Genomic DNA, 13,537 nt, shown 5'->3' on the forward strand with positions numbered 1-13,537 from the left:
TCCTATTACCCCCCCGAACTTAATTTATCTATAATATTCTACCCCTTTTCAGCCTACGTGGCACTATCCTCGAAAAAAATGTCAACATGCGCTGGGCCCACAAGACAGTGCCACGTAGGCCAAAAAGGGATAGAATATTACATATAAAATAAGTTCGGGGGGGTAATAGGACCTTAGTAAAGGTTAGGTGTGTCTCTGGGATTTCGGGTATAGGCTGGGGGTACTTATGCATTTTCCCTTATAAAATAATATTTTAAAAAAAATAGAAAGGAATAAATTGATGGACACGTTAAGTGTGGCCTCAATTTATAAGAGCGATTATATCCATCGATTTTGATCCAATTTTTTCAGGGTTATATCATTAGTTATTGTTCTTATCTTGCAGACTTATCCTTTCATAATTGTTCTTTTTTTGAGCACCACATATCAAAAAAATCCTTTCATACCAAAAAAATCGTTTGTAAAATCCTACAACTAATGATATAACCCTAGCAATATTTTTTGGAGCACCACATATCACAATTGAACTATTTAAACTATTATTGCCAGCTGTTACAATTATTTCAATGCCCATAGGTCATATCATCGGTAGGGCTGAGCTATCGAATTCAGCGTAATTCAATAATTTTAATTATGATTATGTGTATATATTAAAAATTTATTTAGTTTGTATAAATAATGTATTCAAAGTTCTATAAATTAAATTGATATTTTTTAAAATTCATAAATTCTAATGTTATCTCTGCACTTTATCTCTCTGCCTTCCCTGAATACTTTTGAATATGTAAGACGCATCTATATATGTGCATAAAAAATTGAAGGATATGAATCTGAATCGAGATCAAATTAAATAATATATTTATGTATAATGCCTTTCGAATAATTCTTTGGCACTTTATCTTAGTGCGCCAGCAATGACTTTGTTTTTTTTGTTTGTATGGCCCAACTCCTTCAAAATATCTTACGCGTAGGGGTGAGACCTATTTCTTATCTTCTACTCCCTCTTTATGAATTTTTTTCCTTTTAGCTAATGCTCCCTTCGTTTAAAAGAGAGTGACCTAGTTTGACTTGACACGGAGTTTAAGAAAATAAAGAAGACTGTTGAATCTTGTGGTCCTAAATTAAAGTTTTGTCAAATGTACAAAATTGTCCTTTAATCTTGTAGTCTTAAAAATGTCACGTAGAAAGATGAAAGTAAAATATTACAAAAAAAGGAAAGAGGTCATTCTTTTTTAAATAAACTAAAAAGAAAATTAGGTCATTCTTTTAAAACGGAGAGAGTAGTTATACTCACATACATATAACTATTTATTCTAGATTATAAATTTCAAAAAAATTCTTTTATTCTTAAATTTTGTGTCTGGTCTAACACTTTTACATAATTTGAAATTTGAGTATATACATTCTACTCACGTACCTCGAATTGTTGGTTGTAAAATAATGAGATAATACATAAATGTGCTTTTTAATGTGGCATAATATAAATCAGCGTATCTCAAGTGAATTGCTATGTAGGTCGTGTGTGTTTACTAATTCAATTTTATACTAGTTTAATAGTAAGTTAACTGTGAGATGAGGAAGTGAAGAAAGAAACTATAATACTCTGTATTGTATCTCAATTGTTCTTCATTCCCAGTCCACAACAGTTCTAATTCTTGAGTCACAAGGATGTATTTCAACAATGAATTGTCTGATCTGAAAGATGGCCTACTTAGCGCGCTGCAAGATGCAAATAACTCGCTGAAATATGTTAGTTACACGGATGTTGAAAGGGATCGAATAAATTTCTTTCTATGGGAGTTAAAATTTCTTGATTGTTTTCTCTATTTGAAAAGCATCCCTTCTGCAAGTGAATGCGGTATGCTACATGTCTCACAGAAAATGATAGAAATTTGGAAAAGTCAGTGTACTAGAATACTTAGCATTTCTCCAGATTCAGGAATACAATACTGGAAGAAGAACGAAAGTATAAAGAGTCAATATCTTGAAGAAGTTGAGGTTGCTTTGGATTCATTTGTCTACTGGAAGGAGGTAATTTGGAAGACTAAGCAAGAATTCCGAGCCGAATACTCCTTTCAGAAAACACCACTTGCAGCCAACAAGGTGATTGATGATGATGATATTAATACTGATAGCCTCAAATTTGTGATGGAAGTCATCAATGTTTTTGTGGGGAACATTAATGTTCTAGTGAAGATCAATGATCCATCTTCGTGGTTTTTTGTTCCAGGACACATGAAGGAACAAATAGAACAAGTGTTAAAGGAGTTGAAGTTATTGAGATTTTTTGTCAGCTTTGTTTCAAACAAATGTAGTATACAGCCTCAATACCGATGTACTACTTTTTATACTCATGCTTTAATTGAGGCTAGCCACATCGCAATGGTTGTCTGGTTGCATTTGCCAGTCTATGGCAACGGAAATCAAGACTTGGCTCCAACTGAAGTCAGTCGTTTGCTTACTGATTTCATGGAAATGAAGATTAAGTCCATTCAGCCAGACATCAGCCGCAACAGTATTTATATTGATGTTCTGCAAGCTCTGAAGTCAACCATACCACAAGCTCAAAATAAGCATGCAGTTGAGAGTGGCATTGTGGAAACTCCAACACAAAATCTGATGGTTGGTTTGAGTGATCAAATGGCCAAACTTCAGGAGATGCTCTGCCTTCTAAGAGACAATCTCATTCATCTGCCAATACTAGATCTGGAATTTCATCTTCAAGATATGGATTCTGTTATTGTTGATGCAGGACTTCTTATTTACTCATTATATGATATCAATGGAGAGAAGGAAGACACAGCATTGGATGATATGAACCGGGCTCTTGATTTTGATCTTCCGAGAAACATTGAGCCTATCAAGGCGATGGTCTACCTTGTCATGCAAAAGGCATTTCAATCTAACTTGCCAAGGATTCAAGGACTAGGCTATGTCGATTTTCTATTGAAAAACCTGAATGATTTCCAAGGCCGTTATTCAGATTCACTCGCTTTCCTCAAGAATCAACTTCAAGTTATTCAAACGGAATTTGAGAGCATGCAACCTTTCTTGAAGTTTGTCGTAGAAGAGCCACACAATAAGCTCCAGACACTGAATGAAGATTGTGCTACACAGATAATTAGGAAAGCATATGAGGTGGAATATGTAATTGATGCTTGTTTAAGAAAAGAGGTTCCTCAGTGGTGCATCGAGCGTTGGCTCCTGGATATCATAGAGGAGATTACTTGTATCAAAGCAACAATTCAGGAAAAGAACACGGTTGAGGATACAATGAAGACTGTCATTGACTCGTACATCATCACAATTGGCAAGGACTCCAAGGATGAATGAAGAGATTGTTGGGTTTGAGGATGTCATAGAAAATTTAAGAAAAAACTACTAGAATGGAACCAAAGGGACAAGATGTCATTTCAATTCACGGCATGCCAGGTTTAGGTAAGACGACTTTAGCCAACAGACTCTATTCTGACAGGTCAGTTGTTTCTCAATTTGATATTTGTGCACAATGTTGGTGTCTCAAGTATATTCTTATAAGGACTTGTTATTGGCCTTGCTACGTGATGCTATTGGTGAGGGTTCTGTGCGTAGAGAACTTCATGCCAATGAATTAGCTGATATGCTTCGCAAAACTTTATTGCCCCGAAGGTACCTTATCCTTGTTGATGACGTGTGGGAAAATAGTGTTTGGGATGATTTAAGTGGTTGTTTTCCAGATGTCAATAACAGAAGCAGAATCATTCTAACAACAAGACATCATGAAGTTGCCAAATATGCTAGTGTTCATAGTGATCCCCTTCATCTTCGTATGTTTGACGAAGTTGAAAGTTGGAAGTTGCTTGAAAATAAAGTGTTTGGTGAACAAAGCTGTTCCCCTCTCCTAAAAAAAGTTGGGCTAAGAATAGCAAAAATGTGTGGACAACTCCCTCTTTCAATTGTTTTGGTGGCTGGTATTCTGTCGGAGATGGAAAAGGAAGTAGAATGTTGGGGAACAAGTGGCCAACAATTTGGGTACCCACATTCACAATGACTCAAGAGCCATTGTAGACCAAAGTTATCATGTTTTACCTTGTCACCTTAAGTCTTGCTTCCTTTATTTTGGAGCATTTTTGGAGGATAGAGTGATTGATATTTCGAGGTTAATAAGGTTATGGATATCAGAATCATTTATAAAAAGTAGTGACGGCAGGAACTTGGAGGATATAGCAGAAGGTTACTTGGAGAATCTTATTGGTAGAAATCTAGTAATGGTTACACAGAGGGCTGATTCAGATGGTAAGGTCAAAGCATGTCGCCTTCATGATGTATTACTCGACTTCTGCAAGGAAAGAGCAGCTGAGGAGAATTTTCTACTATGGATAAAACGGTAATATGATATGATTTTGCTAATTGATATATTTCAATCAATCAAGTATTTCAAGTTATATTTGAAAATTAATGATATGATTTTACTAATTGATATATTCACAGGGATCAGACTACCAAAGCTGTTTACTCTCACAAGCAGCATTCTCACCTTGCCTTCACTGAAATGGACAATCTTGTTGAATGGAGTGCGTCTTGCTCACTTGTTGGCTCTGTACTTTTTAAGAATTATGACCCATACTTTGCCAGTCGTCCCTTATCCTCTCATGCTTTTTCAATTTCACACATTTTATTAAATTTCAAGTTCCTAAAAGTATTGGATTTGGAGGACCAGATTGTTATTGATTTTATTCCAACTGAGCTCCTTTACTTGAGGTATTTATCTGCACACATTGAACAGTATTCAATTCCTTCAAGCATATCCAATCTTTGGAACCTTGAAACTCTTATATTAAAACGTAGGTCATATGGTATACATGACAAGCTATTACTACCTAGTACAGTTTGGGATATGGTTAAATTGAGACATCTGCATACTCCTTACTTCAGCACAGAAAATGAAGAAGCATTACTCAAGAACTCTGCAAAACTTTATGATTTGGAGACCCTTTCCAGTCCATACTTTTCTCGTGTTGAGGATGCAGAATTGATGTTGAGAAAAACACCTAATCTTCGAAAACTGATATGTGAAGTCCAGTGCTTAGAATACCCCCACCAGTACCATGTGTTGTATTTTCCAATAAGGCTTGAAATACTAAAGCTTTATCTATCATCAGTCTTTAAAACCATCCCCTTTTACATCTCTGCACCAAATCTCAAATACCTGAAACTCTCTCGCTTTTATCTGGATTCTCAGTTCTTGTCAGAAACAGCTGATCATCTCAAGCACCTTGAGGTACTCAAACTGTACCACCTTGTATTTGGTGATCATGGGGAATGGAAAGTGAGCAATGGCATGTTCCCTCAACTCAAAATCTTGAAACTAGAATATGTGTGCTTGATGAAATGGATTGTAGCTGATGATGCATTTCCTAACCTTGAACAATTGGTTTTGCGTGGATGTAAATATCTTATGGAGATCCCTTCTTGTTTCATGAACATCCTTTCTCTGAAGTACATTGAGGTACACAGCTGCAACGAATCTGTTGTCAAGTCAGCCAAGGATATAGAAGAAACACAAGTCGAAGATAATCAAAATACTAATTTCAAGCTCGTCATCATCAAGGTACATTACTGAGAAAAGCTTTATTCTGCATGATTCTGATAAATCAGAAATAACGGCTATAAATTTTATGAACTGTTTCCACTGTTATCTTTAACCCTCGTGGCGTCATTTTACATTTGGGTTTTCTCTTGGGTTTCTTGCAGATAATGATGTTGCAATTCGATATTTCTCATGACAAAGAGATAGATAATGTCACGCCCCGAGCCTACACCCTGGGCGGGACCGGCACCCGGAGACCATTTCTGGCCCCAAGCGAACCCTTGGCCTGGCTTTCTTAACTCAGCGGAAACCTAACTCAACAAAATAACTTCATGCAAAGCAAGATTACAAAACAACTTAACTTATAAAATATGGCCATAAGGCAATCCGAATCTCAAAATAGAATATTTACATATATATATATAGATAAGAGACTCGAAACTAGCTGACTGACTGTCTGTCTATGAAGCCTCTAAAATACTGAGATGGATGTTGGGACAGACCCCGCAACATCCTAATAAGACAAAAACTAAGAACACCAAATAATTGAGTCCTCCGGAATGCAAGGAGGCTCACCACTGACTCTGGAGTGCTCAGCTGGATCAACGACGTGCAGGATGCTGATCTGGAGTACCTGAATCTGCATCATTAAACGATGCAGGCCAACTGGCATCAGTACGTGGAATGTACGAGTATGCGAGCGGGAAAGCCAAAACACAACTTAAGTTTGAAAGGAAAACAAGAGAACCCTTACCTCGGCTCTGTACGACTCATGACTAACTGAACTCAATATATATAAAGCAATAAGACGCATGCAATATATAAAGCTTGTAAAACAGTATAAACAACTTAGCTTGTTAATGATAAAACAATAACAACTCAACTGTACTTATATAAAAGTAATATAACTTGTGTGGGAGGTTCTTTAACCGACAACCACCACTATGAGCCCTAGTGATGATACAACGTTTTACCTCACGTTGCCCGAGGACCATCCTATACCTTGCCGTGATATAGGAAGCTAATGATACAACGTTTTACCTCACGTTGCCCGAGGACCATCCTATACCTTGCCGTGATATAGGAAGCTAATGATACAACGTTTTACCTCACGTTGCCCGAGGACCATCCTATACCTTGCCGTGATATAGGAAGCTAATGATACAACGTTTTACCTCACGTTGCCCGAGGACCATCCTATACCTTGCCGTGATATAGGAAGCTAATGTTACTTAGTGGATCCACTAGCTTAACTTTCGTGATCATCTAAAAAGTATGATCCGAGAAATCCCATGTTAGCGCATGGTTCTTATGGAGAGCTGAGTAAATCAGAACTCGTGTCCCCAATTCGGTGCTCAATACTACTCCCAAAAATACTTTGGCCCATAATTGTCTTTAAACACATTCTTTCTTTAATTGAGATAATTACTCAAAACTTAGCCCAAAGGCTCTTTTGGAAAAAGAAACATAGTTCCCCTCTTGCTCAAATGTAATAGCATTTATAACCTCCCTTGGGAATACTTAGTTCCCTAATAGCCTTTAAAAAGAGAACTCAACTTTTAAACTCATGACTTAACTTGAAACTGAGACTCTTACTCGACTTGAAACTTGAGACTCTTGCTTAGCTTGAAACTCTATACTCTTTTTCTTGACTTCTAACTTCGCTTGGCTTGGAACTATCTTTCCTTGAATCGGACTTATGAATTCAAGGTATTCGATCACATGTTATGGAGGGATTCTTGAACGCTTAGACGTACTTTGGAGTGTCGGAAACAACTGTGAAACATAGATATAATACTTTGGAACATGCATGAGAAAGTGAAAAAAGAAATGGGGAAACTTGGCTGAGACTGCAGATTTCTGGTGACACAGATGGCATCTACGGACGCCATCGACGGACCATAGATGGACTTACGGTCCGTCCTGTAGGTCCGTAGATCGCGTCAGAGACTTCCCCAGAATTCAGTTAAAAAAAATGACTAAGTGTTGACCTACGGTCCGGACTTACGGTCCGTAGGTCAGGTTACGGACCGTAGGTCGTGACCGTAGATCGATGTCCCAAAAACCCAACTTCTGTCCCGATTGACGGTTGACCAGCACGGACCGTCAATCGATCTACGGTCCGTAGGTCACGTCCGTAGATGGGGTTCGACAGCCAAAACTTGCTGAGAATTGATGGTGAATCAACTTCAAAAGGGTCATAACTCTTAGAATCATAATTCCCTCAACATACAATAGGTTTCAACTTAAATACACGACCCAATCATGTCTCACAACGAATAATAACTTCAACAACACCACCAACAACATCAACAACAAATTCCAATCTTTTCTCAAATCATAGAATAAACTTAGTGTGTGTGAGGGAAAGGATCAACCCACACGAAAACTCACATACCTTGATAGGGATCACCCCCGACGAAAATCCACAATGATCTTGACTAATCTCCTCTTTCTTCTCTTCTTCTTCTTCTCCTTCTTCTCTTCTTCAATCTCAAGAACCCTAACTCTTTCTCTTTCAAAATGGGACAAAAAATGATCCAAAGATCAGCCTAATACAACACTATGAGCTCAAAAGAAATGATTTGTGAAAAGACCAAAATGCCCTTAAATTTCCGGACGGATTTTCCTTCCAACTGCCCAACTTCTAGAGGGCATAACTCGCTCATACGAACTCGGAATCAAGTAAACTCAGTGGCGTTGGAAAGATCGTTCCAAGGGCTTTCTAAACATAACTGGAACTACTCCTAGATCATCCTGAGCTAGGAGTTATGACTGCTCAAAGTTGGCCAAAAACTCACTGATTTCCACACTTACCCAAATTTCCAGATTTTTAAATTTTTCCAAAAATGACCATTTCCAAATTTCAAACTCCTTCAAAGCCACTTCAAATTGTCGGATGTTACAGATAATGCATTTAAAAGATTAGTCTCTCTTCCAGGTACTGATTATTTTTTCTTTCTTTCCTTTTTTTTTTAGTACACCAAATAAATTGATTCATCTTTTTTGTCTTTCTGATATGAAAGGAGTAGAATCAATGTCAATTGATATGACAGAAAAGAAACTTACTGTTTGGTGTGGAGATATGGATGCTGATGAAGTTCGATTAGTTGTGGGGAAACTGATAGACAGTGGCATGCTGTAACGAAATGCTGAGCTCTGGTGAACTCAACCATGATAGATTTCCAGAAAATGACAAGGTTATAGTCCCAACTTATCAACACAAATGTGCTATAGTCCTTTTGCTTACAGTAATACCAATTCATGACACATGCAGAAACATTAACGGCAGTTAAGGTGTCTTATATGTGTTAGGTTTGTTGTTATATATTAGGATTTAGGATTGTTTATCGAGTTGTATCTTTAATGCTTTCTGTATAAACTGGAGTAGGATCGTATCATTGTCTTCAAGTTGGGGTAACTCGAAGACTTGAGAATATAAACCTTGGGAGGTTTGTGTAGTTGTAGGAATTGGAGTTAATTACAGAGTTAGTAATCTTAAGTTGTTGTTGGCTCATTGTGTCGAGTAAAGTTTGGGCTAAATACAAGTCCTGTTTTTATTTTACATCCTTATGAGTGGGGTGTTTTCCACATAATAGTGAAGCCTTCTTTATCTTTTGCACTTACTGTTTGTTAAGAAACACGTTAGGCAACTTGTTTCACTTGTAGGTACCTTTCAATTGCTATGTAAGCTTTGCACCGCTCTAACCACCCATCACATTCAAAATAATGTGCATATAAGAGTAGAAATAACTCACAAGTTTATCTGTATATCTCCTAATATGACCACTGTTTTCTTGAGGAAAACAGTTCAGCTGATGGCATAATACATATATTGGACCCTAAACTTGCTTCAAATTTTAACTTTGACCTCCAACTTTCATAGTGCACAAATAGGCACTTTAACTATCCAATCTTTTAATAAATAAACATGTGAATCCTACTTGGCAAAATGCGTGATGTGCACGTATTTTGCGCGAGTAGGAGTAATTTTCGAGTCCCACAACAGTAAAAACCTCCCTTTTCCGGCCAGTAACCAGCAGCTCCCACCTCCAACCCAGCTGTTCTCCTTCTTCCTCCACATCTTTTAATAAATAAACATGTGAATCCTACTTGGCAAAATGCGTGATGTGCACGTATTTTGCGCGAGTAGGAGTAATTTTCGAGTCCCACAACAGTAAAAACCTCCCTTTTCCGGCCAGTAACCAGCAGCTCCCACCTCCAACCCAGCTGTTCTCCTTCTTCCTCCACACCGGAGCACAACCCATGAAGCGAACGAGCTTCGAGCTCGCTAAACCCACCAAATACCCGACCCCAAACCCATCAGATCCGCCATCTCCGGCAAGAATCATCACAAACCAGACACAAAACAGCAACCAAATGACCCCCCAAACCCCATATGAAAACAAACCCAAACAATGAGCTCCAAGCTCTAAAAACCATTAGGAGGAATTAATTTTGATTCTTGTATATAAATTAAAATTAATTTTGATTTTTTTAGTTCTAAAATGAACGTGTAAAATATTTAATTAGTTGGCAGCCATTGAATGGCTCACTAATACACGTGGGAGCGTTTGCATTTCACATTCTTTGGGTCCGAAAATCGTGTGTTTATTTATTTAAAGATAGGATAGTTAAAGTGCCTATTTGTGCACTATGAAAGTTGGAGGTCAAAGTTAAAATTTGAAGCCAAGTTTAGAGTCCAATATGTGTATTATGCCTCAGCTGATTGCTGCAATGGTTTGACCCAACAGATCAGTCCAAATTAAACATCTTGCATCATCTTGAAATTAATAGGAGTATTCAAGTGTGTGTGAATATTTGTTATCGCCTCGTATATATACATTTGTCATTCTTTTTTACAGATTAAAAAGAGGAAATTACATCACATAAATTGGGACACAAAAAAAAATATTTGACGTAATACATAAATAAGATCCTTAACTTGACTTCAAATTATGACTTTGACCTTTAACTTTGATAGTGTACAAAGAGACACTTTAACTATCCAAAATTTAACCAAAAAAATACTTGAATATTTCAGGCAAAACACGTGATATACAAATGTTGTGACGTGGATAAGTGAATCACTCTGTTGCTACCAACAAATTAAAATAAATACACCTAGATTTTAAAAATAATAAAAATAAATTATAATATAAAATAAGGTGAAAGTGAAAACAAATTTATTTTTAGGAAAAAAAATTAGTACCTCTTCCCCTCTTTCTTCTCATAGTAAGTAGCAAATTACAATTATGAATTTTTGAAGGCAAAAAAATAAACATAGAGTGCTAAAAATTATTAAGTAAAATGGTGCACTTAAACTGTTTGATAAATTGTCTAAATGAATTTTTCAGAGATTTTTGTCAAGTTTGAGTAGCAATCTGACACCTAATCAAAATGTAAGGAGTCTCTTAAGTGTGGATCAGAGTCGTTGATTGAGAGTCTTCGGACTTAAATTATGTACTTACTTTTTATTTATTTTTCCATCTATATTATTATTGAATATGTTCTTCATTTGGTGTTTTTTGGTCATATTATTGAACACTTATTTGTAATTGTTGCATTTTGTTACTCATTACATACATGTTTCCATATAATTTTAGTCATTCTAACATATCTATTAAAAATCACTTGGAACACACGTGTAAAGCACGTGTCCAGAAAGTAGTATATACTCCCTCCATTCCATATTAAGTTAATTTTTGAGGTGTTTCACACCCTTTAAGTAGACTAAGACATAAATTGAACCTAGTTTTCCATTTTTACCATTATTAATTATTGTCAAATTTATGATTAAAATAACTAAATATTAATTAATCACTAATTCTAATACTAACTAATGAAGGGTAAAATTGGAAGAACGCTCTAAAAGTAGTCTTGAAACTGAACAATTAAATCAATTTAAAAAATGAAAAATATCTCAAAAATTAACTTAATATGAAATGGAGGGAGTATATAATTTGGGTGTGGTCCATGACCATATATATTTTGAAAGAAACTCCTTTGTAAATTCCAAGTTGGAAACGACGTTTCTACGGCCAATGTTGAAATACTATTCTTGTCCTGATTAGGAGACTTATTATTATTTCATATATAGATAAGTCCCTTTGAGAACTGGAGAGGTTAAGTTAAAGATTAAGATCCAATAATGCATATAAACATTTGTCTTTTTTCCACAGGGGGACCATATTATATAAGTATATATAAAGTATATTTGTTTGTTGAACCAAGTCTTTCAACAAATTATTTTTTATTAAGCCACCCCTTTGTTGGTACCAGCTTGCATTAAGAAATTGTCTTTGTTTATATTAATATGATAATACATATAAGACGACACTTTGTGTTTAGGTAAAGCAATTAGTAAGTACAGTTTCCTCGAAAACGCTGACTTACATCAGTCTTTGAAAATAATTAGTTTGTTTGTTTTACTTTTTTTTTTGGTTTGTTTCAAAAAGAGGTATCTTTCATTTTTTTTTTTTTGTAACTCTTTAATTTTACTCGCTCTGTCTCTATTTACTTATTCATATTTCATCTTTTAGTTGTCTCTATCTACTTGTCCATTTTGATAAATCAAGAAATGATTAAAAAAAAAATTCCTATTTTACCCTCATTTAAACTTCTTGAAAATTTCTAGTAAGCTATAATTCATCCTTTTTGAAACCAGACATACATTTATTATACCTGGGGAGTTACATAATCCTTTAAGTTACCCATAAAGCATTTTGCTAGTTTATGAGTAAAAGTTTTGAACAATTTTTTTACTCAAAAAAATGGATAGAAATAATCTTGAAGTTTCAACTAACTCCTATCAAAGTAAAAGGCTCACTTATATTGATTGAAGATCCAAAAATTATTGAAGTCAAAAATTTAAAAGGAAAGATGAAGATCGAATAGAAGCATTAGAAGCATAGTGAAGATACAAAAAATTGTAAAAGTGTATGTTGTTTCCCTCCAATTTATTTTACTTGAATTCAGAGAAATGACTGTAATTTTGAAGTAAAAAGTTGTCATAAATACAGTAAATAAACTCATGAACTTCTCAGAGCATTGATTAGTTATCTTGAGTGAATTTATTTTGAAATTGTAAATTGTACTATAAGAGTAAAATTGTAACTTTACTATGCTAATCATTATTACCTTAATATGTGTGTCATTTCTAAAGTGGACAACTAAATAGAAACAGAGGGAGTAATTTTATATCTAACATATTGTATAAAGAAACTATACAATACTCTGAGGTGAGGAAGTGAAGAAAGAAACTACAGTACTCTGTATTGCTCTTCTTGTTGGGTTATGAAGGTGCATTTGTGCGTCATGCGGAAGTTTATAATTTGCAGATCATATGATAATAAATTAGATGACAAAAAACTTAACTAAAAACATAATATTATTATATGAAAAACTAATATAAAAGAAAATATTAAAACTGTTGAGAGAATAAATCTCCCCATAAACAAGACTCTTAAACGACTACATTGTGGATGTTATTGTTTTTGTGTTAGAAGAAACAAACCTATATTTATAGAGTCCTAAAACCTTTTCTTACTAGAAAAGGAGTCCTAAAAGGAGAGAATAAATCAGATATAAAATAATATTATATTTTCCTTTCAAGAAAAGTAAAAACATTTATGGTAATGTTTTGTTTTTTCTTTAAGGAAAAATAAATCTTAAATTATGGTAAGAAGATCAGGGCAAAACCCTAACAAATCTCCCCTTTTGGCTGGATTTTTTTGACAAAGCTTGATCTGTCTTCTTCATTGCATGATAATCTTGTTCTTCACAAAATCTCCATCACTGTTGCTTGCCATGGTTAAAAATAAAGTTTAAAATATATGGGTTAAAAATGGGTTAAAAATATTTTATTTATATTCTTAAAAATTGCAGCAACAGGAATGTTGAAAATATGTTGAAACTTCTTCTCCACATGTAGCTTGACAAAAAAAAATCTTCATTATCATCAAATTG

General features: G+C 35.1%; 3 protein-coding genes across 5 annotated transcripts in view; all 3 read left to right on the forward strand.

Annotated features, from left to right (window-relative positions):
* The first annotated feature begins 1,668 nt into the window (after window positions 1-1,668).
* On the forward strand, window positions 1,669-3,333 carry LOC107059108 (putative late blight resistance protein homolog R1A-4). The gene has a single exon (XM_015305533.1). It carries the CDS (start codon window positions 1,669-1,671, stop codon window positions 3,331-3,333), a length of 1,665 nt encoding a protein of 554 aa, XP_015161019.1.
* Window positions 3,334-3,508: 175 nt separating this feature from the next.
* LOC102578533 (putative late blight resistance protein homolog R1A-3) lies at window positions 3,509-4,030 on the forward strand. Its single transcript, XM_015305534.1, has one exon. The coding sequence runs from the start codon at window positions 3,509-3,511 to the stop codon at window positions 4,028-4,030; it is 522 nt and encodes a 173-aa protein (XP_015161020.1).
* Window positions 3,992-13,537, forward strand: part of LOC107057757 (putative late blight resistance protein homolog R1A-3) — a 63,485-nt gene continuing 53,939 nt past the window's right edge. For 2 of the 3 annotated variants that reach the window (XM_015305535.1, XM_015305536.1), the window contains exons 1-2: window positions 3,992-4,366; window positions 4,471-5,590. In XM_015305535.1, the coding sequence (XP_015161021.1) occupies window positions 4,248-4,366; window positions 4,471-5,590 (1,239 nt within the window). In that variant the 5' untranslated portion in view covers window positions 3,992-4,247. Of the gene's footprint in view, window positions 4,367-4,470; window positions 5,591-5,733; window positions 5,907-13,537 lie in introns of those variants that run through there. The other variant, XM_015305537.1, reaches the window with a different exon arrangement.

Source organism: Solanum tuberosum, unplaced genomic scaffold (assembly GCF_000226075.1).
Source record: "Solanum tuberosum cultivar DM 1-3 516 R44 unplaced genomic scaffold, SolTub_3.0 scf00834, whole genome shotgun sequence".
NCBI lineage: Eukaryota > Viridiplantae > Streptophyta > Magnoliopsida > Solanales > Solanaceae > Solanum > Solanum tuberosum.

Coding starts and splice junctions, on each gene's coding strand:
- LOC107059108 (XM_015305533.1), top strand. CDS start 1,669: ATGTATTTCAACAATGAATTGTCTGATCTGAAAGATGGCCTACTTAGC.
- LOC102578533 (XM_015305534.1), top strand. CDS start 3,509: ATGTTGGTGTCTCAAGTATATTCTTATAAGGACTTGTTATTGGCCTTG.